The sequence below is a fragment of the Huiozyma naganishii genome, chromosome 2 (genome assembly GCF_000348985.1).
Source record: "Huiozyma naganishii CBS 8797 chromosome 2, complete genome".
In the NCBI taxonomy this organism is placed as follows: Eukaryota; Fungi; Ascomycota; class Saccharomycetes; order Saccharomycetales; family Saccharomycetaceae; genus Huiozyma; species Huiozyma naganishii.
The window spans coordinates 1,065,317-1,090,302 of record NC_035923.1 but is presented as its reverse complement, the minus strand read 5'-3'; the positions used below and the strand labels follow the sequence as shown (position 1 = coordinate 1,090,302).

Here is a 24,986-nt window from a genome sequence, read left to right as displayed (position 1 = left end):
GTACCTTCTAAATGAGTTACTGAAGGACAGAATCAATTTGCAGACTCCTAAGACACTAGTGGAGGCTATATTTATTGGCAACTCCACTACTGGTTGCCGATCATTTATTTTGTTCGCACCCAGAACCAACCTTAATGCAACCAAAAAAGGGAGATACCGCTATCTTCAACCAATCCGCATCATATATCTAATATTATTGCCAGATCCAGGGCCATAAATCAACAAATGCCGCAAAAGACAGCGGGACGAGTCACGGCCTAATCAGTACCCCATTAACCCCCCCCCAGAAGAACTAATAACACGAAAGATGAAATATTTTGTCAGAAAGCGGTGATTCTGGGATTCTTGATAGGGTACGAATTTGGGCTCGACTCGTCACGTTGCCTCTTGCGACAATCAGTGGACTTATGTCCCGGAATCTGACAGTAGTAGCAGACAACAGTTGCGGCTCGGTTTAGGAACAGCAGAACGCTCTTTGTTTGTTTTCATAGAACTCCGCTCCGGTGGAGAGCGGAATAGTTGATCGGCAACCAGCATAGCAGCAGAGCTACCGATGGACATAGCCTCCACTAAGGTCTTAGGAGTTTGTGAATTGATTCTGTCCTTCAACAACTCGTTAAGAGGGTATAAAAACAATTGGATTTGCACCAAGTCTCTTTTGGATAATCCATCACAAGGGGGAGATTCACGATTTATCCTCGATCTTCGCCGTTACTTGTGGCGACTCTGCTAAGTACGATATAATGTTGGTCATATTAGTTAAATTATTAAATGAGTAAAAGAAAAGTATAATAAGTAAAGAAATAAGAATTTAGTAGAAAGGACGATATGGAAAGTGCCATCTCAACTAAGAATCCTTTTCGTGCTGAGTCGAGACACGTCTCATGGAGGCAAAAAAATCTTCTAGCATTCTGGAGGGCTTTGCTTGCGATTTTAATGGCTTCCCGTTCATTAACCTGTCAAAAGCTTCGGAAGTTGACATGATGTAGTAAAACCCACCTAAAACGCAGAATATCCCCAGAGACCAGATGTACACACGAACAACGGTAACAATATCTGTCCAATTTTGTGACCACCACCCAAACAATGTGAAGATGGTCGCTATGACATCAACGGCAAAAACCGCACCGGCTAGTTGCCAAGATGGAATTGAAGACCAAAATGGGCCGACGGCTCTAGTAATAAAAATCAGCCAATTCTCAGTCAACGAGATCTGCAAAAACAAGACACCATCAATGGACCCAAAATTTTGAATGATACCTCCCTTTGGTAAAAACATGGTAGTTAATGTAATCCACGTGCCGATCGCTAAAACAATACCCAGTACAATAGACATACCCCATAACCGCGGCAAGTTCCACTTTACAGGCATGGGTGAGAAGGGAGCATTGTCATAAGCAATGGCCAAAGTGGCAACATCGGCAAAAATTGCAATGAAAACAATCAGTTCAATCTGTAAAGAGTGGTTCAAAATCGCAATCCATAGACCCAAGAAAATTTCCAAATGTAGAGACAAAGCGATACGGTAGACGACGTAAGAGTACATTCTGTGGAAAATTTGTCTGGAGGTCTTCAAAGCATCGATAATAGCTGACAAACCAGGGGCTAAGAAAACAATGTCGGCAGCGGATCTAGCAGCATCCGTGGCACCTTCGACAGCAATACCAGTGTCTGCCTTTTTTAGAGATGGGGCATCGTTGACACCATCCCCGGTCATGGCAACCAAATAACCTCTGTTCTGCAAGAGCTCAACAACCCTGTACTTATGTTGTGGGAATACTTCTGCAAAACCATCAGCATTTTCAACAAAGTCTGCCAACTCAGAACCTGGCATATCACCACCGCCACCAAGACCTAGCCTTTCAGCATTGTAAATATTGGAGCCAAGACCTAATAATCTGCAGGTTTCCTTGGCAATTCCAACCGCATCACCAGTCAGCATCTTGACCCTTAAACCCAAGTTTTTTGCTTCATTAACAGTTTCGGCAGTGTCGTCTCTTGGAGGATCCATACAGGGCATGACACCCAAGATTTCCCAGTGTCCCTCGCCTCTCTTTCTGGCTACACCCAAAGACCTAAACCCCCGGGACGCCAGTTCTGCAACTTTGCTTTCGTATGCTTCGTGAATATCTTCTGGGATTGGATGGTCTTCCTCAACGGTTTTCAAAACAAACAGAGGTGCACCTTTGACACAGATGATTCTTTCACCCTCTGGGGATTCAACAACAGCAGTAACTTTCTTTGAGACAGGATCGAATGGGTGGAACTCCAAGACCTTGAACTTAGTCAAGGAATCCTTGGCAACTGGATAATGGGCCAATGCCTTCAAGAAAGCCTTGTCGATAGCATCTAAACCTTTCTTTTTCCTGGAAGCAGCCAAACAAGCAGTTAACATCAAGTCATCAGCAGAAACCCCAGGAACAGTGTACGGCTCGCTCAAAGACAGCTTATTCTTGGTCAAGGTACCTGTCTTATCAGAGCACAAAATTTCGACACCGGCGAGAGATTCAATAGCAGACAATTTCTGAACAATGGCTTGCTTCTTGGCCAGGTAGGCAGCGCCTACAGCCATAGTAGTGGTCACGACAGCTGGTAGACCGACTGGAACACCAATAATTGTAATACCCAGGGTAAACCGCAATATAGTAACGATACTATCAGTTCTGTAAAAACACGCAGTCCATACCAAGAGCAGCGTCACAATGACAAGCACCAGTAAAATAATCCCAATTCCGTTCAAAACTTCCGTGAAATGACCTTGTCCACCGGAAGCCTTGTTGACCAAAGCAGCAGCTCTACCAACGAAAGTGTTGTCACCAGTAGCGGTGACCAGTATAAACCCTTCTCCAGTCTTAACGGTAGATGAGGAAAATGCCTGGTCTCCAAAGCGCTTGTCGACTGCCAAGGATTCACCAGTAATTGCAGACTGATCCACTTGTAAATAGCAGTCTTCCGTGACAAACCGCCCATCAGCAGGAATAATGGAACCGTCTTCCAATTGCAGAATATCCCCGGGAACAACCTCGTTGGCGGGTACCTCTTCTAGCTCACCATCTCTGATGACCACGGCAGTATTGGCCAACGTTTTCTTCAAGGCGTCGACTATGGACCCCGCTTGGAATTCTTGAATGAACCCAACGCAGGCGTTTAACATCAGTAAACCACAGATAACACCGAAATCAACCCAATCGGATAAACCTGCGGCCAGGATAGCCGCAGCTTCCATAACGAACTGGATTGGGCCGATGAAATAAGACAGAAACTTGATAACAATGTTTTCGTGCTCCTCTTGCATTTGGTTAAGACCAAACTTCTTCCTTCTGGCAGAAACCTCATCCGATGACAGCCCTGTATTTGGATCAGTTTGTAGCATATATTCTGGGATGGGTCTTGCATCCCCTACAGCGTGTTCTTCATCGATTTCCTCAGAACCACTTTCTGAGTCTCTGTTTGATTGTAGCTCATCGATCAAGGCGTCGATATCATCTTCAGAGTCGGATGCGTAATTGGAAGCTGCATTTTTTTCTGACTTTGAGGATGTTGGTGGTGTAGTTGTCTTCGGGCTGACTTCTTCCAAACCCTCGTCTGGGGCGTTACCGGCCATAATTCAATTGAACGCGCGTGATATGCTCAGTTGCACAATACAAAAATATCTAGTACGTGGGAGAAGTACGATTGTTCAGTGTAGTAAGAGCTTGCAAATCTACTTACAACACTACCTTATTTGTTCTTTGAAGGGACAGGTAGTCAAGAGTGAGTGGCAAAAAAAAGAATTATTGGCATCAGCAGCAGCGATATATTTATACCCCGGTCAATTGATAACAATATGCTAGTGTCTAAGAATTGAAACGGTGTAGAAAAAGGCAGCCTGTCCCCTTAACGACCAATTGCAAAGTCAAATGTCGAATATGTTTGGACTGAAGAGAAAAAAAACGGCACTGAGGTTGTAAGCCCACTCATCATAGTGGGCTAATTCATACGTACCTTAAAACGGCTCTTAAGTCGACCTCTTCAAGGTTTGTCACTAAAGTGGAATGTTTATTGCAAGTCAATTGGGAAAAAAAAGGTCGTGAAAATAACAATAATAATGGAAGAAATAAGGGACATGCTGAAGGGTTGGCACTGCAACTAATGTAACGAACCGTGCATGAGCCATTGCCCAATTGTACGAGTGCTTCTTCATCAAGGCCTCTTCTGGTCCTCCAAAACGCTGGATGTAGAGATTTTTTCCGGAGAAGTAATAAAAAACATCCATTACCAAATGCTGCTACCGTACATCAATATCCAGTCGAAAACAGGGTATCCGCGTAGGCAAACGGTGTATTTTACCTTTGGGGAGGCAAGTATGCATTGCTATTGTTGTACTCCTTCTTCTTGCCTTAAAAAAGGGAAGCATATTCCCATCCGCAGCCCCATCTTCTCGCTTAACCAAAACCAGCCCATTCAATTGAGAAGAAGGAAACGTCTGCAGGTGCTTTGGGCTTACGTAATTCCTCCTGCTTAGTACCGTAATTTTTCACCCCTCCAATGACCCACATCTTCTTGACACTTGTCCCCAGTCTTGCCCCACTGGTCAGTAGTGTCAAATCAATGCCCTCCTTGTAGTAGTCTATTGCTGGTTGTACGGTAATGTGCGAGTGGTATCGTAGTGGGTCGCCCGGGTATGCAATGTACAACCCACCAAAACGGGCACCGGGAGACAGAACATAGCCATTCTCTCGTAGTGACTGGTAGAGCAAGTAATTGTCCCAGTTGGAGTAATTGGCAATCATACAATTGATTATTTGGGCATCAATGCACCCGTCTTGTTGCTGCTTGCTGCTTAGCTTGGATAATATTGATGAACTGTTTGCAGTTTCCACAAACAACGATGAATCAATCAAGCTGTCAATCTGTGGATCGTGAGGCAACTCACCCCCTGGTGGTAAACGGCCCAAACTCTCTAGCTTAAGCCGATGCTGTTCCACTTTAAACTGTCTCTGCAGACGGAAAGACTCCTGTAGCTTACTTTCATTGGCTGCTTGTAATGACTCAAGGTTTTCCTTGATCAAGTTACCAATCAAGCTGCTAGTAGGGCTCCTTAGATGAACGACCTCTGCATGGCCACTTAAAAACAGCCATATAGCCTCCTCGGCCATCAGTTTAAGAGGAACAGACAAAAACATGTTCTGTTGGGCTGCAGTCGGTAAAGTACCGGCCAGAATACCGCAAACACCAAGTTTCCTCGCTCTTTCCACATCCTCTAGCTTGAATATCAACGGGGTTAGCACCAGATCACTAGCATCGGTCCCCTGGACGACAACACTAATCCTAATTTTGTTGACCATTACGCCCGTTTGGATGCCAATCCCTGTTGCGATGTATATCCCCCACTGGCTCACCCTGGTGCACTCGGTCCTTGTTGCCTCTTGAAGCCTCATCTCATCGCAAAATCTGCAATTTTCCAATATTTTCGCCAAAACGCGAAACGCGTCAAAATCTCGAACGACGAAAAAAATATTGAATTAAATAAAGCGAATCCTGTTCTTTGGGAGGCGTTAAACTTTCCTTGCAACAGCACTCCGCTAAGAGAACTACGTTGCGTACCGGTCAGTTTTTATCAAAGTCATCTGAACGCTCTAAACTAGTATTATTTTTTACTTAGAAACGAGAGATGGCCGATACTGAACTAAGCAAAGGCGATCTTTTCAGTCTGTTCACTAAGGAGGAGAGATACTCCAACCCTATCAACGGTGTCTATCAGATTTTCAACACCAAGAAAAATGATGGTACCAGCACCAACCGGAAGAATATTGTTTTGATGTCTGATGGGGTGTACTACATGAAGATGTTGTTTAGAAACGAGGCTGCTGACAAGTTCCAAAGTCAAGAATTGCAGAAGGGTGACATCGTTCGTATAACGGCAGCAGACGCTGTTTCTCTGAAGAACAAAACCAGGTTCGTTGTTTTGGTTGACGATTTTGAGCTGGTGGATGCTGGTAAGGAATTGGTTAACCCCAACAGCACCTTCTTGAACACGTACATGGCCGCGCACATTAACGAACTTGTTCCCGAGTTGAAGGGCGACGATGAAGCAAACGATGCACACCCTGCCGCGGAAAATTCGACGACAACTGGTATCAGTGGTACTGCAACTAACAGTGGGGCCGCAGCTGCTTCGGCCACGAACTCGATGACTGGGCAGTCTGACAGACCTTTGGGGAATCCGGCAACGAGCTTCGGGAACTCCTCCAAGTCCAAACCAATCTTCGCTATAGAACAACTGTCTCCTTATCAGAACGTGTGGACTATCAAGGCAAGAGTGTCATTCAAGGGTGAAATCAAGACATGGAGTAACCAAAGAGGCGAGGGTAAACTATTCAATGTCAACTTCCTGGATACTTCAGGAGAAATCAGAGCTACTGCTTTCAACGACATGGCCACTAAGTATTACGAAATTCTGCAAGAGGGCAAGGTATACTACGTCTCCAAAGCAAGATTACAACCGGCCAAACCGCAATTTTCTAATCTTTCTCACCCATACGAACTAAGCTTGGACAGAGAAAGTGTTGTCGAAGAATGTCAAGACGACATAAATGTCCCCAAGACTCATTTCAACTTTATCAAATTAGACACGGTGCAAAACCAGGAGGCAAACTCCACTGTGGACGTCCTGGGTATCATTAAGACCGTAAACGATGCATTTACACTGACTTCTAGGGCGGGCAAAACGTTTGACCGTCGTGATATTGTGCTAGTTGACGACTCTAATTCCTCAATTAATGTGGGTTTATGGAACACTTTGGCCAAAGAATTCAACATGCCAGAGGGGTCAGTGGTGGCGATAAAGGGTGTTCGTGTCTCTGATTTCGGCGGTAAGTCTCTGACAATGGGATTTACCAGCAACCTGATTCCCAATCCTGAGATCCCTGAAGCTTATGCATTGAAGGGGTGGTACGATTCTGAGGGTCACTCGGCGAACTTCACCGCTCTGGGCCAAGATAACGTTCCAGGCGCCAGCCCCAACGCAGGCAAGTTCATCGCTCAACGGATCTCGATCGGTAAAGCTATAGCTGATAACCTGGGGAAAAGTGATGCTGGTGACTACTTCAGCATCAGGGCAGCTATCAGTTTTTTGAAAGTCGACAACTTTGCGTACCCTGCTTGTTCGAATAAAGATTGTAACAAGAAAGCTATTCAATCGACCGATGGTACTTGGAGATGTGAGAAGTGTAATACAGACAACGAGAAGCCCGAATGGAGATATATTTTAACGCTTTCGATCATGGACGAGACTGGACAACTGTGGGTGGTGCTGTTCAACGAGCAAGCTGAACAGCTACTCGGTGTTTCTGCGACGAAATTGACTGATTTGAAAGAAAAGGATCCTAAAGAATTTAGTAGATTGACCCAAAACTTGCAGATGAACCAATACGATTTCCGGATCAGGGCAAGGGAGGACAACTACAACGACCAAACGAGAATCAGATACAGTGTATCCAACATACACCAACTGAATTACAAAGCTGAGGCCGATTTCTTGGCAGCTGAACTGTCAAAAGCATTTCTAGAGTGAGCTTATCTACCGCGATATATCTACTTATATATGGCTTTCCCTTTGTGCGTGCGGTCTGTAAGTTTTGTGTTTTATTCTTGTATGTTTTCAGTGTTTCTCTCCGAGTTCATCACGAAGGGTACTTTGGATTAATCAAAGTTTGAGTTCTATGTATGTATATATGTATGAGGGTATGTTTGATGGAATCTTATCTAATTTGGTTGTATGTGCTGAAGATAGACGAGTCTGGTAACGATTTTGGTTTCTGTTTTTCGAACAAGTTCCAATACCTTAGCGTTTCATCTCCAGCACCAGAAACGACGGTGGTCCCATCTGTTGAAAGCGTCAAGTGCAGGACTCTGAAACTGTGTCCCTTCAGGATGGCTACCGGGCTCAAGGTTGGGTAATCCCACAACGTTAGGTTGTATTTGGAGTAACCGTGAGACGTGACGATTTCGTCCGTATTTTTCGACCACAACATGTTACAAATTTGCGAGCTCGTGTCGACCTCTCTAACCTTTGTCAAATTGTTGATATTCCAGATCTTAAGACAGCGGTCTGCAGTCCCACCACCGGTGGCCAGGATGCCTCTCTTGTGTGGTGACCAGGCAATTGCCTTCACTGCTGCTTTGTGTTCGTTTAGCGTAAGCATGGGTGTCCTCGACGTCCCATCGTAGACGTGTACGATGTTGTCGTTCCCGCCTGATGCCAATTTATTTTCGTCCACATTCCACTTCAATCCACAAACCTCCTGGGTGTGTGATTCTATCCTTTCAAAAAAGGGGTCAGGCATCCTGACGTCTCTGTGTAAGATGCGATGATCTCTGCTACCTGAAGATAAAATATGGTTGTTCCAGGACAGACACGCGACCCTGTCTACATGACCGGAGAGTGTCCTTATGCATTTCCCCTTAACCGCGTCGTATATCTCGACAAGCCCATTCCTCTGCCCGACAGCCAAGTGGGAGCCCGCCCCCACCCAGCTTAGACTTGTAAACTCATTATCTACCGTATCTGTGTCGCACAGGTGTACTACGTCCCCAGTGGCGTTGTTTGTTAGGAAGATCGACTTGTTCAACGCAACCGCTAGCATATCCTTTGAGGACCAATCTATCAGATCGTAATAAAAATCGTCTGCAAGTGATGGTGCGTCCAGAACCCTGTACGGCACTTTTGTTATCTTTCTAAACGATTTACCAGGAGACGATAGCAACAGTTGTTTCGAGTCCGGACGCACGGGGGACTTGGAGTCCATAAACTGTGCCGATTTCATGAAACTTGCCGTTGTTGAGGGCCTCTTGGAGGCAGATGACTTGTCTCTGTACGTGAATATACTGGCTCCCCTTGTTGAGTTACTTGATGGTTTGAAGAGGTGGTCTTCCGCGGTTGCATTCGGGAATAATCTTCTCGGGGTCACTGGTGCGGATACAGAGTCTATATTCGAGTGCGACCGTGAACCATCGTTGCCACCGTCGGAGCCGGCAGCAGGAACACCACGCTGCGAGTTGTTGTCGGCGGGAACTGTGGACCCGCCATTACTACCGCTCTGCCTTCTCCTCTCCGGCGACGGGGTCATTGGCTCCCGCACTTCGGTCGCCCTCGTGTGTTTAATCTTGTCGATTGTGTTGGACTCTGAATCCATCGAGTCCCTAGAGAGCATTTCCCCGAATATTTCATTTTTGAGCACCGCGTCGAAGGTCTTGTGCGCCTGTCTCTCCCTCTGGGATTCCAATTGGTCTTCTGTACTGGTAGACGGTAAAAAGGGCATGCTCTGAGAGCTGCTGATAGACTTGATCGAGTTGATCCCCGTTTCCGTCCTGCTAGGGATAAACCTGTCCGTGTACACACTCCCACCGGTCGTTCTGGGCCGCCTAGTGGGCGATAGCAGCAGCGGGTTTGTCAGCGACCCGGACACCGTAGACACAGACGACGACGGAGTAGAACCGGTTGCCGCTGCTGACCTCTTCGTGACCTTGCTGCTGTGCAACCGCTCATCCTTCCCTTTCAATGGCGACGGTTTCGGCGTGTTGTTCATAAACGGATTGCCCAACTGTCTGGACATCGTTCGGCGACTGCGTGGGGGGGTGGGGAGCGAACCAATATAACGATAGTGTTGTCTTGAGGGTCTCGTGTTGTCGTCGTCTTCGTTTCCTTTGATTTTTATTTTTTCAAAAAAAAAAATTCTCTTCGTTACCCGCCCGTTTTCAGACTTCGGCGGCTAAAATTCGAGGATAATACGCTCCTGGAGTCGCTCTGATCAGTGGATTCTGCTGTTCTGGTTGACCATGAGGATCCGCTGGTAGTCCACTGGGAACGGGAACTGTCTGTAGAGGAGGTCGTTCCCCCTGACGTCGTAGCGTTCGCCGGCGGTTAAGTCGATGGGCACGTCGGTCTCCTCCTGGAGACGGTCGTCCGTGTTCGCCTGCTCGTCCACCTGGTCGAACTCGTCCTCTTTCTCGAGGTATTCGATGTTCTCCTCGACCTCCTCGAAGTCCGGGGCCAAAGCGCTCCATTTGGGCGGCACGATGAGCGACCACACGTAGATGTCGCCGCTCTCGAACCCGATGCTCGCAATTGACATCGTGTAGAAGTTCCAGTCAATGTCCATGAGCTCCTCCTCGGCTCCCTCGAGCACGCGCACTAGGGACCCAGAGTGGGTCTCCCACAGGTACAGTTCATGCGTGGACGACCCGTGCGGCGACGCAACGAGGTAGTCCCCGGACTTGTTGCTGAAGATGATGCAGTTCCACTGCAGCTTGTTGATCACGTCTTGGTACCTGTGCTCGAGTTCCATTTCGACTCGTATCGTCGTGGAGGACTCTGCCTCCAAATGCAGCGAGTACTGTCTGATCGTTCTGTCCGAGCAGTTGATCGCCATACGGTCGCCGTTCTCGCAAATCACAACGTGTTTGATGTTGGAGCTCGCAATTCGCTCGCTGTACACCAACTGGAAGGACGCAGGAGTGCCGTCCAGGATCCGGTAGAACTTCAGCCACCCCTTCGAACTGCCCGTCACCACAACGTCCTTGAATTTCGGGTGCACAGCACTCGTCAACACGTACCCGTGGTCGCCCTCCGCATCACCCTCATCGATACCCTCGCGTGCATCCATCACGGGCACAACTGCTGGTGGGTGGTCCCCTGCGGTGAAGTCCATAAACAGCGCAAACCGCTCCTCCAAAACCGTCGCGACGCATTGCAACTTCGTCGGACCACTCTCCACCCAGTGCCCGCCCCATACGGGAGCACTGAACTTGTACTCACCGTGCGGCCTCCCAGGACAAGCAATGTCCCACACTTTCACCGTCCAGTCCCTCCCCGCGCTGAGCAGGAACCGACCGCCCCTGGAGACATGCCACGCAAGACACTGCACGGTCCGCACATGTGCACCAGCCTCGGACCCAAGCACGGCAATGGGTCGGTACGTGTCCATGTCGTACACCATCACCATCCCGTTGATCCCGCCCATCGCAAGGTACTCGCCGCGCCTGCTGAAGCTGAGACACGTGGACTTGAAGGGTAGCTGGATCGTGTGCGTCAGTTTCTCAGGGTACTCCTTCAGCACACTGAATGGGTCCTGCAGCAACAGATTCATCACAGCGTGTTAGACTTCGTTGATGTTGTTGTGGATGTTTACGTGTCGACCATCTTCGCGAATTTCTCGTAAAAGACGAATTTCGGGAATGAAAACTTTTCAGCGACTTTTTGCAACGTTTGAAGGACGAGACGGACCACAAGTAGTCTGTGCGCCTGTTGGGTAACGACTAAAGAAGGTACAAAGCGATGATAGGGTTCTCTGGTGTTCAATTGGTGAGCGCGGCTCTTCTTGGGCTGCTTCTGTTCCCAACGCAGGTTTTCGGGTTCTACTACTACAGCAACGGTGGGGAGCGTAGATGTTTCCAAAAGGAGTTGACAAAGGGCACGTACATCCAGGGGAAGTACCGTGTCTCTGTGTTTGACACTGCGCTGAACACGTACCAGGACGTGTCCCCTCAGGACTTCGGACTCACGGTCGATATCGAGGAGATCTTCGACGATAACCAGCGCGTCGTCCACCAGAAGGGTTCGCCCATGGGTGACTTCACTTTCGTCGCGTTGGAGTCCGGGGAGCACAGGATCTGCCTGCAACCTCAAGCCACTGGGTGGTTGAGCAAGACCAAGACTAAAGTGGAATTGGAGTTCGAGGTCGGTTCCGACGCGAAACTCGACTCGAAGCGGAAGAAGACGATGGAGTCCCTACAGGACAAAGTCAACATGCTTTCCTCCAAAGTGATGCAGATCAAGCTTGAACAGCAGCTTATGAGAGACCGTGAGGCCCAGTTCAGAGACTTGTCCGAAAACGTCAACTCCCGCGCCATGTGGTGGGCGGTCATTCAGATCATCGTGCTCGCTACTACTTGTGTCTGGCAGATGAAACACCTAGGCTCTTTCTTCGTCAAGCAGAAGGTGCTATAGGTAATGTAGACTCACAGCGCCCACGTATATATCTTTTCTGGACTAAATACGTATACATATATATATGTGCACATGTCTGAAGTATATCTATATGTCTGTGTGTGTGCCATGCGGATGAAAATAGTAAGATCGGCGCACGTCAGAATACGAACATGGACTTGTATTTGTCGACTTCCGTGTCGTCTATGCCCGACACATCGACGTTGGAACTCGAAGGCGTGTCAAAATCGAACGTATACTCTTCTTGTTCGGCGGGGGATATCCTCTCTGCGGACTTGGACATTGTGGGTTCCGGTTTCTTGAGCTCTGCAAGTGGTAAAGCGGCCACGGCGGGTTTTTTCGTATCTTCCACTGGGGCCGCCATAGGTAATGGTTTAAACGGAGTGGTTGCCTCGCTCTTACCAAACCCAAATGAAAATGCAGGTGTCGACGGCGCAACGGATTTGGCCACTGGTTTGACTTGTTGCGTCTTCTTCGTCACCGGTTCCGTTGCAGGCGTGGGTGCGACGACGACATTTGAACGAAGCGAGGAAGACCGTACAGGTTGGTGCAGTTTGACCCGTTCTTGTTCCAGCGCGGATGCGGTATCTTGTTTTGTATCAGTAGACCCCGTGGGTCTCTCCGCTAAATCACTGCTGGTGATTGGTCCCGGTGGCGGAGCCTTCACGTCAATTGTGTCAACGTTCTCCTTGATTGGTGGAGGCGGAGGTAAGGACAACCCTGTTTTCTGAGGCTGCTCAGAGGGTTTGTCGTCCAATAGTGGCGGCAGCGGTTTGTGTTTGTGTGCGTAAGAGGAGTACGGGTTCGCCAGTTGCGATGTGCCATTTTGCGTTCTGGTCGTCGTAGTATTAGTAGTAACGGTAGTATTAGCGTTATTATCGTTATTATCCAGTAGTGTGACCAGTGCAGATGCGACATTGCTCAACTTCTTCTCTGGTTTCTGTCTTGCCATTTTCGTCACAGAATTGTTTTGCTTGCTAGTCTTAACGCTGCCGTGTTCCAACTGCGACATCGACCTACGACGGACATCTTTGTTGCGTGGACACTTTTTGGTGGCAGAGTTGTACTTGAGCACCACGGCCCTGTACGGTGATGGCATACCGGAATAGTCAAACACCCTTCTTGCGGAGGTATTCGACGCATCGCTGCCTGCTGCGCTGGATATGCTTCTCAGACTGTAATTTCTGCTCCCGCCAGTTTGATTCTCGTATTTGGGCGTAAACGTGGGCACTTTAAACGACGAGTTTGCCATCGTGGAAGACGTGGAGAGGACTCGGTTGTTCTTGAACAGTCTGTCGGGGGTATAGTGGTCATCCTTACTGATCACCGGTGCGGTAGCATTGGCAAACGACGAATTGCGCGACTCAAACTTCTTCGATTTCTGCAAAAGCGACATCACTCCTTCCAACTCGATATCTGTCAGGGGCACGTCTCCCTTCTCAGCAAAGAAGTTCGCCAGTTTGGCATTAGACACGTTTGCCTCGGATTCGTCCCCTTGTTCCTGCCGCAGTTGTGTATCATCCGCAGTACGGCTCACGCGTGACCCATCTTCTGTCATTGACATCCCAGCACCACGCGAGCTCACTCTGCTGTTACTCTTAAACTCGTCCAGCGACCGCTGGTCCACCTCGAAAAACCCCCCGGGCACTTGAGCGACGTTCTCATCCCCCTGAGACAAACCGGAACGCCTCTTCACACTGCTATGTTCCTCACCCTCACCGTGACCGCTCTTGAACAGAGTCCTCATCTTGGACAGAAACGACGGCTTCCTGTTCGTCACCTTCACTACGGGGTCCCTGTAGGGAGCCACACTGTTCCACTGGCGGAACGACTTCGATCCCTTGGAAGACGTCATATTGCTTGCAATATACTGCGGCAAACACTGTAGTGGGACACTCTTCTCTCACAAAGGGCACACAGTACCACTAAACGCCCCGCTATGTGATAACGCAACCTTCATCTGCGTCGAAGGCTTTAAAAAGAAGAAAATAAAATTTTGTTTCATCTCTTTGTCCGTTTGACGGTATAATACATACAGCTTACATATATACAATAACCGACACTCACATCCTCAGCGTCGTGTCGAGGTCCTCCATCCGCCTGCGGCCCCTGCGGCCCATCCTGTCGGACTCCCTCTTGAGTCTTCTGAGATTCCTCTCCTTCTCGATCTCCCTCCTCTGTATCTCTTGTCCCGTCAGGATCTCGACTCTGGGACACCAGTTCCCGCCAAGCTCCTCTACGTCGAGCCGTACGCCAGCGAGGTACCCGAACGCGGCCTCGTTCGCCACGGTGTCCTGGTTCAGGTGTCCCTCCGTCCAATCTTTTTTGACGCGAAGCAGTGTCGCGTGGATCGCACACGCGATCAGCGGCATGAATTCTCGAGTGAGCCCCAAATCTTGCACGACGATCTCTGCAAACTGTTCTGGGCTCATCTCTGCGTTCTCGTTCAGGTTCCACTGGAAGTTGTCCTCGTAGTACAGGTTCTGCAGGTTGCACGTCAAGTTGACGATCACTTGCAAGTCCGTGGTGATCTTCATCGACGCGAGGGTACCCCACTCTTGTACGGCTTCGTTTATCGCCTGCACGACCTGTGCCTGGAACTGCGCACTCGAGCTGCTGTTGTTGCTGTTGCTGTTGTTGTTACCGCTGCCACCACCAGCACCGCTACCGCTACCGCTGCCGTACCCACCTTGAGGCGAATTAAAGTCCAAGTCTCTCGCGTATATCGTGGCAAACTGCTCTGGGGTGATAGTGTGGTCGTTCAAGTTCCACGTGAACTGGTCCGTGATCTGGTTCCCGTTGTGCTCCAAATTCAGCGACACGGGCACTATAATAGGCTGCTCTGCAGGAACTTGCTGATGTTGTTGCTGCTGTCCCAGGTTCAGCCTGTACGGCCTGACCACTTTGCTCTGTTGGAACGTGTCCCTCACCTTCGGGTACTTGAGTATGCTAATCATATCGTCCTGCGAGTCAAGGTCGGGCAACTTATTTTTGCGAGAAACCTGGTGCGTACCGGCCGCACCAGCACCAGCGCCTGTACCGACTCCGTCTGCACTCTCACCGGCAGCACCACCACCGGTACCTACACCCCCGATCGCCTCCCCTGCCATCCGCCCCATCCAGCGCACCACCTCCCGACGACCCCACTCACCGCGGCCCTCACCATCTTCCGTACCGGCCAAATCACCGCCGTCACCATATTCTCCATCGAAGTCTCCGGCCCGCTGCAGGTCATCAAACAGATCCGTGTCAAACTCCGCGTAATTGACCACTTTCGCCCTCTTGTGAGCACGAGCCTGCTGCGACGCGGCCAGAAGCGCCACATCCTCGAACCGTACCCTGTTGTGGAAATTCGACAGGTACGCCTGCGGCAGCAGCACAAACGTGTGCTCTTGTGACCCGGGCATCCCTCAACGTCTCCCTGTGTACCCTGCAACCAACGCGCTCTGGGGACCCGCCGTCCGCATCAAATGTTCCTTCAAATCGACATCGAGTTTTTAATCTCAAAACACGAAGTTTCGTCGAAAGTGACGTGAAAAAATTTTTTTGGTCAATTTTTTGTTCATCGCAAATCGAAACGGTTTTCGTCTCGAACAGCGACAGACAGTTCACTTTGGCTCATCGCTTGACACCTCCAGTCAACCACTCGCACATCACCACAGACATGTCCTACACTGACTTCTCCAAGCTTGAGACTCTATCTGCCTTGAACAAGGTCCTGGCCAACCAGTCCTACGTCGAGGGTACCGAGGCCTCCCAGGCTGACGTCACCGCGTACAACAGCTTCAAGAAGGCGTACCCAAACTTCACCAGGTGGGCCAACCACATCGCTGCCAAGGCCGATGAGTTTGCCTCCTTCCCAGCTGCCTCTGGTGCTGATGCCGCTGCCGAGGACGACGACGAGGACGTCGACCTGTTCGGTTCCGATGACGAAGAAGCCGACGCTGAGGCCGAGAGAGTCAAGGCGGAGAGAATTGCTCAGTACAACGCCAAGAAGGCCAGCAAGCCACCTAAGCCAGCTGCCAAGTCCATTGTCACCATGGATGTCAAGCCATGGGATGACGAGACCGACATGGACCAATTGACCGCCAACGTCACCGCCATCGAAATGGACGGGTTGAACTGGGGTGCTCACAAGTTGATTCCAATCGGGTTCGGTATCAAGAAGTTGCAAATCAACTGTGTTGTCGAGGACGACAAGGTCTCTCTAGACGAATTGCAACAACAGATTGAAGAAGATGAGGACCATGTCCAATCCACCGACATCGCAGCCATGCAAAAGTTGTAAGCTCGCGTGCACACATATTGATCTGTCCCTGTAGTTAGTGTTAAATATATATATATATATGTTATAAAATATACACAACTTTCAATCGGTCTAGTAGTTCTTCGCGTTCAACTCGTTGCCGTGCTCATCGTAGTACTTCTCCTCGTCCAGCATGAGTTCGTGCGAGCGGGGCTGTCGCGCAGACGATGTTCTCATGGGTCCCGCGGCACCGTTGCTGTTATTGTCAGTGGGCGGGCTGTCACCGCGGAACGGGTCCCCCACGCTGTCCGCGTGATGCGATAGTGACAACTCTTCATCTGAGGAGTCCCCACCGAGTGGGATCTTCGAGTCGTACTCCTCGTACGAGACGTTTTTCCCAACGATCTTATGCCACAGTCTCAGGATCGCGTTCGTCTTGTATGCAGTGACGACGTTCCCGTTCGAGTCGATGAAGTCCGTCTTCTTTGGCTTGATGCACACGAAGTACACGACCACGGCTAGCAGGATCAAAAAGGGCACGCCCAGCCCGACGACGCACCCGATGACAATCTTCTTGTTCTTGGATGAGAGCCCGTGGTGCGCCTGTGAGGACTTCTTCGTGCCCGTCGACGACGCAGAGGGAGTGATTGTCATTGTCATGTAGAAATTCGACAGAATCGTCTGTCCCTCTATGACACTCGTTATTGTGCGGGATGCGTCTCTCGGTGTGCTCCGCGTGCTCGTCTCTGAGGTATCCGTGCTAGAGGAAGTGGCTCGCGAACTTGACGAACTCGACGAGAATGAACTGCTTGAGGGCACCGTTGACGATACCGTGGACGATACCGTGGACGATACCGATGACGAAAAGAAGGACGACACGATACTCGAAGACGCCCGTACCGGTCTTGAAGAACTCACCACCGCGGACACAGACCGACTTACACTCGAGAGCTGTCGGCTGCTGCTGACGCTACTAACACTTCTCTCGGCACTCCTCTGTACAGACGACGATACCCTGAGGGAACTGATTACCCTCGAGGAGACTGCCTCCGAGGAACGTCGCTGTATCGATGACGAAAACGGCTGTCTTGTATTGGACAATGCCACTAATATGGAGGAACTTATTGCATCTGTAGAAAAAGTCGCAGTATTAGAGACTACCGCCACCGAACCCAAACTTCTCGTCGGCGTCGTACCATTATTATTATTGTTGTTGTTGTTATTATTATTATTATTATTACCACCACCACCACCGTTATTTCCTTGTTGTTGGCCGTTCACATATGATACCAACGCCAGCAGGAGCAAACCTACCCTGCTATAACTCACCATTAGTGGTCCTTTCTGATAACCTATTATATCGAGGGAAGCAGCGAGACGTAATGTGCTGTTCTTCCTGCAAATATCTCCTCTCTTCTCGAAAAAGCAAGTAACGTTAAGCGAATATAAAAAGCTATATCTTTTACTCTCGCTCACCCTGGATACATCCAACGTCGTCGACTAAACCCGGCAGCTCTCAGCAAGCACCTTCTACCACGTCCCTGCACTCCGCCCACCAATGCCTCTCTTGTTCCCCATCTTCCACTGTTCAACTCTGCGCGATCTGTGTTTATATTTTTTTTTCCAATTCCTCGAGGCAAAGAAAAAAGAAATTTTTCTCTCTCATACGCCTCGTTTTTCTATTGTTTTCTGGGGGTTTTCGCGTCACGTTCTTTCCTGCGCTGTTTTCTGTGGCGGGCCTCTTTCTTTTCTATTTATAGTAAGGAATTGGAAAGGAGATCTCGTGAAGGTGAAACGCTCCAATACTTAAGCTACTAATATACGCTGGGCGGGACTGTGATGAGCGGTTTCACACTGGTCGGGGGGGGTGCGCTACCACCGTTTCTTGTTTTTGCCCTTCTTCTTCTTCTGGTTCTTTGACTTCTGCGAACCCGGGTTGCTGCCGGCGGAGGGTCCTGGCGAGGCCTGTTCTTCCGCAGCTGGCGTAGCCTGCTCATCGCCGGCTGGTTCTTCTGTAGCTGGCTCTTCCGCTATTGGTGCTCCAGCAACAGTTTCTTCAGTGACTGGTTCTTCTGGAGCTGGCACTTCAGTGACTGGCTCTTCAGTGACAGCGTTTTCGTAAACTGGTTCTTCGGAAACTGGTTCTTGGACAGCTGGTTCTTGGACAGCTGGTTCTTCTGTTGTTGGTTCTTCCGGAGCTGGTTCTGCTGTAATTGGCGCTTCAGCAATAGGTTCTTGGATAGTTGGTTTTTCGGTAACTGGCTCTTCCGCAGCTGCTTCTTCCGCTACTGGTTCTTGAGTAGCTGGCACTTCGGTAGTTGGGTCTTCAGTAACAGGCTCTTCAGCAGTTGGCTCCTCGGCAGTTGGCTCCTCGGCAGTTGGCTCCTCGGTAGCTGGTTCTTGGATTGCTGGCTCTTCTGTGGTTGACTCCGCTATAACTGGTTCTTCCGCTACTGGCTCTTCCGCGACTGGCTCTTCAGCAGCTGGTTCCTCTGCAGTCGTCTCTTCGGCGATTATCTCCTCGGTAGCAGGTTCCTCGGCAGATTCCTCGGCAGGTTCCTCGGCAGGTTCCTCGGCAGTGTTCTCTTCATTAGCTGGATCTTCAGTAGCCTGTTCCTCTGTAGCCCGTTCCTCCGTAGCTAGCACGTCTGTGCCTGAACTTACGATGGTTGAGTCTTCAATTCCACGCTCTTCCAGGGCAGAAGCAGCGCTATCCCTCTCTTCTACCCTTTCTTCCGCATCGTCGTGCGCTTCCAATTCACTTTCACTAGTAGCTACGTGCTTAAAGCTAGTAGGCTCCCTTATTTCACTGGATTGGGCATCTTCTCCCAAGCTGGATTGTGGATTATCGTTCTCAGCGCCTTCCCTCTCATCGCTTTCCGGTTCTGAGGGGAGAGGTTTCGCTGATGCGACAGTATCATCCACCGGTTTCTGATCATCAGTCAATTCACCCGTCTTTGCAGGTGGAAAAGGGTAATTTGCCAAAATACTTGGATCAGCATCCAAGTAAAACCCTCTGACACCAACAATCCTTTTTTCCACAGCACAAGCTCTAATCCATTCCGGTTTCACGATGGGGATGTTGCTGTTCTTAGCCTTTGTTAGCTCTTCATCGTCCTCGTTGTCCACATCATTGCAGACAAAATGCGTCGTGTCAATAGAAACGCGCTTCTGCAGTCTTCTAGCTCCTATCGACGACAGACAGTCAATAATTTGTCTGTCGTTGATGTTTAGTAGCGGGTCCAGGGGACCTAAGCACACAGTAATACCGGACATATCCGTCATTTTGTGCGTGCGTACTTTGATCTTCTCTGACCAAAATTGACCCGAGGTGGTATTCAGCCTCAACTGGAACTCGTATGGCACGTCAACGGATAACCCTGAAATCTTCGTGGCAGTGACTTTAAAAGGATTTGGAATCACCGTGGAGCGAACCCCTTCCCTATACAGAATCAAGGACTTCAATTTCGATGAGCCAAGCTTCAAGGGGTCCCACGCAAGAACACAACTGGTTTGAGTCACATTAACAGTCTTCAGGACTGGTGCACTTGGTTTGTTCGTCCCGTATTTGTTCAAGATAATCTTTTGGATTTCCGCAAATGTCTCCTTCTGTTTCTGCTCCTCCTTGACATTCTCGCTCACTTTCATTGTCACAATGGAGCCAGCTCTGACGTTATCGGGAAGCAACATTGTAGGAAATTCTATAACGTGGTGGTCTGCCGTTGTCAATAGCGCGAGTGAAACATCAAGTTTCCCCACAGTAAGAACAACTTCCATGGAAGACATTGTTTACTGTGCAGTACTTGTACCTCTAAACTGTTAATGGGCTAATTGCAACTACAATCCTCAAACTGCGGGAGCAAAGAACGTCGAGCACTTCTTCATTTTTTGAACAAAATTTCGTCTCCTCTTATTTTCTTTTCTTGGGAGAGTACGTTCTTCTAAAGTGTGAGATGAGCCAGTCTTGAAGGGCAGATCGGGAGAAAGGACAGTGGTGCAGCGGTTATGAGTGAGATAGTGTATGTTTCCCCGCAGCTGTATTTGGTAGCTGATTCAGAGTGGAAGAGTGATGTTGCGAAAAGAGGGTACATACCGATGCTGAAGGCTGATTTGCAGACCTTTGAAAAAATGTTGCACAACACCTCGAGACTGCAGTCAGCTCATATTAAGGGACCGATAGACAATTCAGTTCACATCAAAACTAATGGGAGCGCTGGATCTTTGTTGGCGAAAGGTTCTGGCGCAAACGGAGGTTTGTTCGGAGAAAATAAGATGACTTCAAAATATGTGCCTTTGAAACAGTTTTTGCCTATATCATTGGAGCAACAATTGCATACCATATCTTTGCATAAAGTACCGTTCAACGAATCCAATGGTAATGTGGAATCATTTATTGCTGGGATCCTACAAATTGCACTTGAGGCTAATTCTCAATTTTTTTGTAGCATAAAATGTTGGACTAACATCACGTCCCCCGGTATCGACACCCAGGACTTGTTTGTGAGGCTTGATAGCGGCAACGATTTGGGGAAATATTCAAACTTTGTCTGTTTTTTGAAAGCTCTCGTTACCAAAGTTGGGTTGTTGGAACTGCATTTGGATTCGAATACGACGAACTTTGTCAAAGATCATATAACACAAGAAACAAAAAGTGATGATATTCCCGATGAAGCTGTAAAAGCATTTAAAGGTTTGATTGAGAAATTGAAAGTTGCAAATCTAGATGGTAATAAAGAACACGATAATAATGTGGAGACTGAGTATAAAGTAGACCTAAGAACGTTGAGCGATATCCCTACTGATTCGCTGGACCAACTGTGCAAAGACATAAAGGAGTTTAGGACAAAAGTGGTCAGTATTGAAAGAGAAAAAATGACGAAAGAGCATTTTGAGGAGAGTAAACGGATGAAACAGCATATGATGAAGATGTTCGAACAAATTAAGAAAAGCAACAAGGACCAACTAGGTGTGGATGTCGAAGAAAATGTTCCTGATGATGATGATGTCGATGATGTGGGAGACGATGGCGGGGACGACGACGACGTTTTGGAGAAACAAAGATTGGACCAAGAGCGTGCATCGTCAAACGCAAGATACAAAGAGTATTTGTCGACTTTGGCTTCTGTGATAGAACCTCGCATACAAAAACTCAAAACAGATACTCTTCTAACGAAGCAATATGAAGGGCGTTTGACTGAAAATAGGGCCCTTGCCTTGAAGGAATTAGAGCATACATCTAATGATTTCTACTACGATCATCACCGATCCTTTAAGGACGAGGAAGAGTACTTGGACTCCTTGAATAGAGCTAAATTTGGCGATGTGACAGTAGTCGCGGCACAACCAAAAACGATTAACGAGGAAAATGTAACCAGCTCCCAAAGTTCCAAAGAAACTGAGAGCAATCTAGAAGAGCCAGAGACAGCCGGCAAAGAGAGCTTAGTGGAGGATGAGCACATGAACATTAAAATTGCGTTCAAACGTGCGATTGACAAGCCTAATGATACTGAACCAAACGAAGCTATTAAACAAATGACCCGTGACGAGAACACAACAGAGACAATTCCGTTGTCGTCGAAGATTGACGACATAATACCGTACAGTGGAGCTGACCTAGAACAAAGATTAGCTAAACTGAAGGAGTCTCGAGTTGTTGACGAGTTGGTGAACGAATACCTGGGTGTGTACGAAGATGAACTGGTTGAGTACATTTTTGATAATATTCGGGAGAACAAGAGTAAAGAGGTTTTGTTTGAGGACCTGAAAGAAACCTTTGATGAAGACGCAATCAAAATTGTTGATACCATTTGGAAGAGAGAAGAATTCCACTAGATAGATCCCGTCTTCAGCATGGGGGAGTGGAAGAAGAATGATACGCCTGCTGTTGTTATTTACCCAGATCTTGATATTTTCACTGAATTGGAGATGGTCCAGGTAGTGCCTGTTACATCCAAGATAGCTCTTTTACAGTACACCCAAACTGTAGCACCGAGTGATAGATCTTTCTAGATTCAATTGTACTGTTTCATGCATTAACAACTGATGAGCCAGTGGGTGTGGTTTCTTTGACATATGCTACTATCAAGACGCACCAGCGCCCAGCCAGTGTTTATTACAAATGGCCCCTCAAAACTACAGCAATCTCCGCTTATATCTAATAGCTGGCGTCTAAGCTTCAACTCCGGCTTTTTTAAAACGGTTAGCATTTTTGTGTCACAAAAACCATTTTTTTGACGTATAGAAGATTTTTGAAGTACAATAAAACTATTGAACTCTCAAGATCTTCTCTGTTCTCTTCTTCTTTCTTCTTTACATAACACCACCCGCCGTGCAATAAATTCACATCGTACGACAGCCAAGCAAACTACTTAAAATGACTTCCACCTACTTCTTCAAGAATTTAACTAAAGCAACGAACTTTGTCACAGCGACATTCGAAACAGTTTTCCAACAGAACAAATCTGCTGCAGCCAAGTTTGACATTGACCAGTACGTTCCGCCCGACAACTGCACTATTTGCAACGGGGAAATCTCCTGGTGCTCCTGCGACCTGTTGATGAAAATCAATAACAATGAGGTTGAGGCCGACGACGCAGTGATGGGATATCTGAAAGAGATGGAAATGGTCAGATATATAAGACGCAGGAACGGCCAGAAATTGAAGCTGTACATCACCAAAGGGACACCCTTTATACTTGCCTCTGGCGGTGTAATGAGGAAGTGGGATGAGCGCCGCATGAGAACAAACAGTACTGTCACCCGGCCCTCAGAACCCTCCAAACCCTCTCAGTCCTTCTGGTCTCAGTTTGGGCCCACAAGAACCAACTCCGGCCTCACATCCGAAACAACTGTGAAAGACACTTCAACCGCAAAGGAACCGCCAACCGTCACGGCTCCAGGTTCTGTCTCGGACTCTACCTGTACCACCTACCCAGTTTCCTCCACCGTTCCAACTCCTGTTTCAGACCCAGTTTACACCACTCGCAAACCAGCATCTGTCACCGTTCGAAGTCCTGTCTCGGACCCTGTTTACACCACCCACAGCTCCTGCATTCACGCTGCGACTGCTCAACCCCCAATTGAGTCAGTAGCATTGAGAAACAGAACCGCCACCTTCCCCCAAATGGTCGGCGGCACTGGAGTATCCGTGTGTAGTGCGGATACGGGTGGAGATGGGGCCGAGACTGTTGCTGAAGAGCGTTCCCGATGGAAAGCCGCTGGTGCACGTCGCTGGAAGAAGGTCAAGGAGGCGGTACAAAGGGAGAATCACAAATTTAAGAGCCTGGCGAAACATATAAAGATCGGCTCTTGGGAAGGCAAGAAGCAAAAGGCCAACAATTTTGATAGCAAAGTTGAGAACAAGACCAAGCATGTATTTAGTAGGATGTTCAAACGAAAAGCTAAAATTGGCGAAGCTTCCCCCGCTTAAAGGCATGGTCACCTAGGTCCGTATATTCACCGCCGCCGCAGTCAAAACACTGTTGGTATCTGGTTCGATAGAGATAGTAAGTGGTCCCGTTACAAACAGCCACTTTGCCTGGATACTCTACAAAACAAAAACAGATATGGTATTTGGTACATGGGAGCTGTGGCGAGTTGACGAAATTTATCCTTGCAGTGCAAACCTGCTATGAAAAAACAGGAGCAGTTGGTCAATGGATTGAAGTGATCCTGGTATCTTCCGAGTACCTTCATAAATAATTGCTATTAGCTAGCAAAAAGATAATATTCTGATTACCGTTTGTAGTTTTTTCTTGGTCTTGATGATCCGGGTTCACCCTGCAAATGGCACCAAGGTGCCTAACGAGGAATGAACCCGCCGAACTTACATATTTGTAATCCAAAGAAAGGTAGAGTAAGCAGCTATAGTGGCGTTTATAGAGGGTGAAGAAACAGCGAATAAATAAACGCCAAGCTTCGCTACTTGATACCCTTCACAATGTCCACAGCGAGAGTAACATGTTATCTTCGCGTGTTAAAAGTATTTATTTTCTATCCTTTTTTAGAAGATCAGAATCTTACAGCTGGAAGAGAACCAAAACTTCCATAACTCTGCTAGCCATGCTCAATCACAATGGTCTGCTCTAGTTCCTGTAACAGCAAATTGTATTATACTTGGTAACTTTTGAGAAAACCATGCTTTGCTGCACAGCTTGTTCGTTCTGAAGCTTTATCTGTGATAAAGTTAGCTCGGCGCTTATTTCAAGTGGGAATTTTCAGCAAACCCGGCTAGAAAAGAGAAAAAGGAAGGGTATAAGCTATGAACATAACCTATAGGAATGCAGTACAGAGGGATTGCTTAACGTTTGTTGAGGTATTTGACGAGCACTAGTATTCATATCATTACTTCGATGGTAACCAAGGCTCCCAACACAGCAACACATACATGGAAGGCTAGTGACCAACATATCAGAACAAAGGCGAGACCCGTGATTATCTCAAAACCTTAGATATTTTGGGTCTTCTGCCACGTCCATTGTCTCAACGGTGGATTCACTGTGAACATCCCCAGTGTTTTCGTCCCTATTATCAACTTTGACAACACAGTCTTTATAAGCTCAAAGTCAAATGCTCATATATCCATACATTGTACCGATGAGTCCAGAGGTCTCATCAAAAAACAAACCCATGAACGAGAGATTGAAACGCTATGTCGCAAAGAAACCAGTCCGATTTGCCGACCGCCCTACCGTCAATACCCATGAACCACTTATCGCCAAACCAAACGCCTCAATAGTCCTACAATTAACT

At 48.1% G+C, this 24,986-nt stretch overlaps 13 protein-coding genes across 13 annotated transcripts; 5 read left to right on the top strand and 8 right to left on the bottom strand.

The window, feature by feature from the left end:
* Positions 1-847: 847 nt before the first annotated feature.
* KNAG0B05580 (plasma-membrane proton-efflux P-type ATPase) lies at positions 848-3,604 on the bottom strand (the record flags this gene model as incomplete). The annotated part of the gene is made up of 1 exon (XM_022606553.1): positions 848-3,604. The coding sequence occupies one exon, from the start codon at positions 3,602-3,604 to the stop codon at positions 848-850; it is 2,757 nt and encodes a 918-aa protein (XP_022463237.1).
* An 820-nt stretch (positions 3,605-4,424) lies between these two features.
* On the bottom strand, positions 4,425-5,327 carry SEN34 (tRNA splicing endonuclease subunit SEN34; the record flags this gene model as incomplete). The annotated part of the gene is made up of 1 exon (XM_022606551.1): positions 4,425-5,327. One exon carries the CDS (start codon positions 5,325-5,327, stop codon positions 4,425-4,427), a length of 903 nt encoding a protein of 300 aa, XP_022463236.1.
* A 326-nt stretch (positions 5,328-5,653) lies between these two features.
* Positions 5,654-7,555, top strand: RFA1 (replication factor A subunit protein RFA1; the record flags this gene model as incomplete). The annotated part of the gene is made up of 1 exon (XM_022606550.1): positions 5,654-7,555. One exon carries the CDS (start codon positions 5,654-5,656, stop codon positions 7,553-7,555), a length of 1,902 nt encoding a protein of 633 aa, XP_022463235.1.
* A 187-nt stretch (positions 7,556-7,742) lies between these two features.
* Positions 7,743-9,596, bottom strand: CDH1 (Cdh1p; the record flags this gene model as incomplete). Its single annotated transcript, XM_022606549.1, has 1 exon — positions 7,743-9,596. One exon carries the CDS (start codon positions 9,594-9,596, stop codon positions 7,743-7,745), a length of 1,854 nt encoding a protein of 617 aa, XP_022463234.1.
* Positions 9,597-9,791: 195 nt separating this feature from the next.
* Positions 9,792-11,129, bottom strand: SWD1 (COMPASS subunit protein SWD1; the record flags this gene model as incomplete). Its single annotated transcript, XM_022606548.1, has 1 exon — positions 9,792-11,129. One exon carries the CDS (start codon positions 11,127-11,129, stop codon positions 9,792-9,794), a length of 1,338 nt encoding a protein of 445 aa, XP_022463233.1.
* A 188-nt stretch (positions 11,130-11,317) lies between these two features.
* Positions 11,318-11,989, top strand: ERP1 (Erp1p; the record flags this gene model as incomplete). Its single annotated transcript, XM_022606547.1, has 1 exon — positions 11,318-11,989. One exon carries the CDS (start codon positions 11,318-11,320, stop codon positions 11,987-11,989), a length of 672 nt encoding a protein of 223 aa, XP_022463232.1.
* A 139-nt stretch (positions 11,990-12,128) lies between these two features.
* NUP60 (FG-nucleoporin NUP60) lies at positions 12,129-13,844 on the bottom strand (the record flags this gene model as incomplete). Its single annotated transcript, XM_022606546.1, has 1 exon — positions 12,129-13,844. The coding sequence occupies one exon, from the start codon at positions 13,842-13,844 to the stop codon at positions 12,129-12,131; it is 1,716 nt and encodes a 571-aa protein (XP_022463231.1).
* Positions 13,845-14,052: 208 nt separating this feature from the next.
* On the bottom strand, positions 14,053-15,396 carry SFH1 (Sfh1p; the record flags this gene model as incomplete). Its single annotated transcript, XM_022606545.1, has 1 exon — positions 14,053-15,396. One exon carries the CDS (start codon positions 15,394-15,396, stop codon positions 14,053-14,055), a length of 1,344 nt encoding a protein of 447 aa, XP_022463230.1.
* Positions 15,397-15,653: 257 nt separating this feature from the next.
* On the top strand, positions 15,654-16,277 carry EFB1 (translation elongation factor 1 subunit beta; the record flags this gene model as incomplete). Its single annotated transcript, XM_022606544.1, has 1 exon — positions 15,654-16,277. The coding sequence occupies one exon, from the start codon at positions 15,654-15,656 to the stop codon at positions 16,275-16,277; it is 624 nt and encodes a 207-aa protein (XP_022463229.1).
* Positions 16,278-16,367: 90 nt separating this feature from the next.
* On the bottom strand, positions 16,368-17,567 carry MID2 (Mid2p; the record flags this gene model as incomplete). The annotated part of the gene is made up of 1 exon (XM_022606543.1): positions 16,368-17,567. One exon carries the CDS (start codon positions 17,565-17,567, stop codon positions 16,368-16,370), a length of 1,200 nt encoding a protein of 399 aa, XP_022463228.1.
* Positions 17,568-18,107: 540 nt separating this feature from the next.
* Positions 18,108-20,021, bottom strand: CHS5 (Chs5p; the record flags this gene model as incomplete). The annotated part of the gene is made up of 1 exon (XM_022606542.1): positions 18,108-20,021. One exon carries the CDS (start codon positions 20,019-20,021, stop codon positions 18,108-18,110), a length of 1,914 nt encoding a protein of 637 aa, XP_022463227.1.
* A 219-nt stretch (positions 20,022-20,240) lies between these two features.
* SNU71 (Snu71p) lies at positions 20,241-22,067 on the top strand (the record flags this gene model as incomplete). Its single annotated transcript, XM_022606540.1, has 1 exon — positions 20,241-22,067. One exon carries the CDS (start codon positions 20,241-20,243, stop codon positions 22,065-22,067), a length of 1,827 nt encoding a protein of 608 aa, XP_022463226.1.
* Positions 22,068-22,608: 541 nt separating this feature from the next.
* On the top strand, positions 22,609-23,664 carry KNAG0B05460 (uncharacterized protein; the record flags this gene model as incomplete). Its single annotated transcript, XM_022606539.1, has 1 exon — positions 22,609-23,664. One exon carries the CDS (start codon positions 22,609-22,611, stop codon positions 23,662-23,664), a length of 1,056 nt encoding a protein of 351 aa, XP_022463225.1.
* Positions 23,665-24,986: the final 1,322 nt, after the last annotated feature.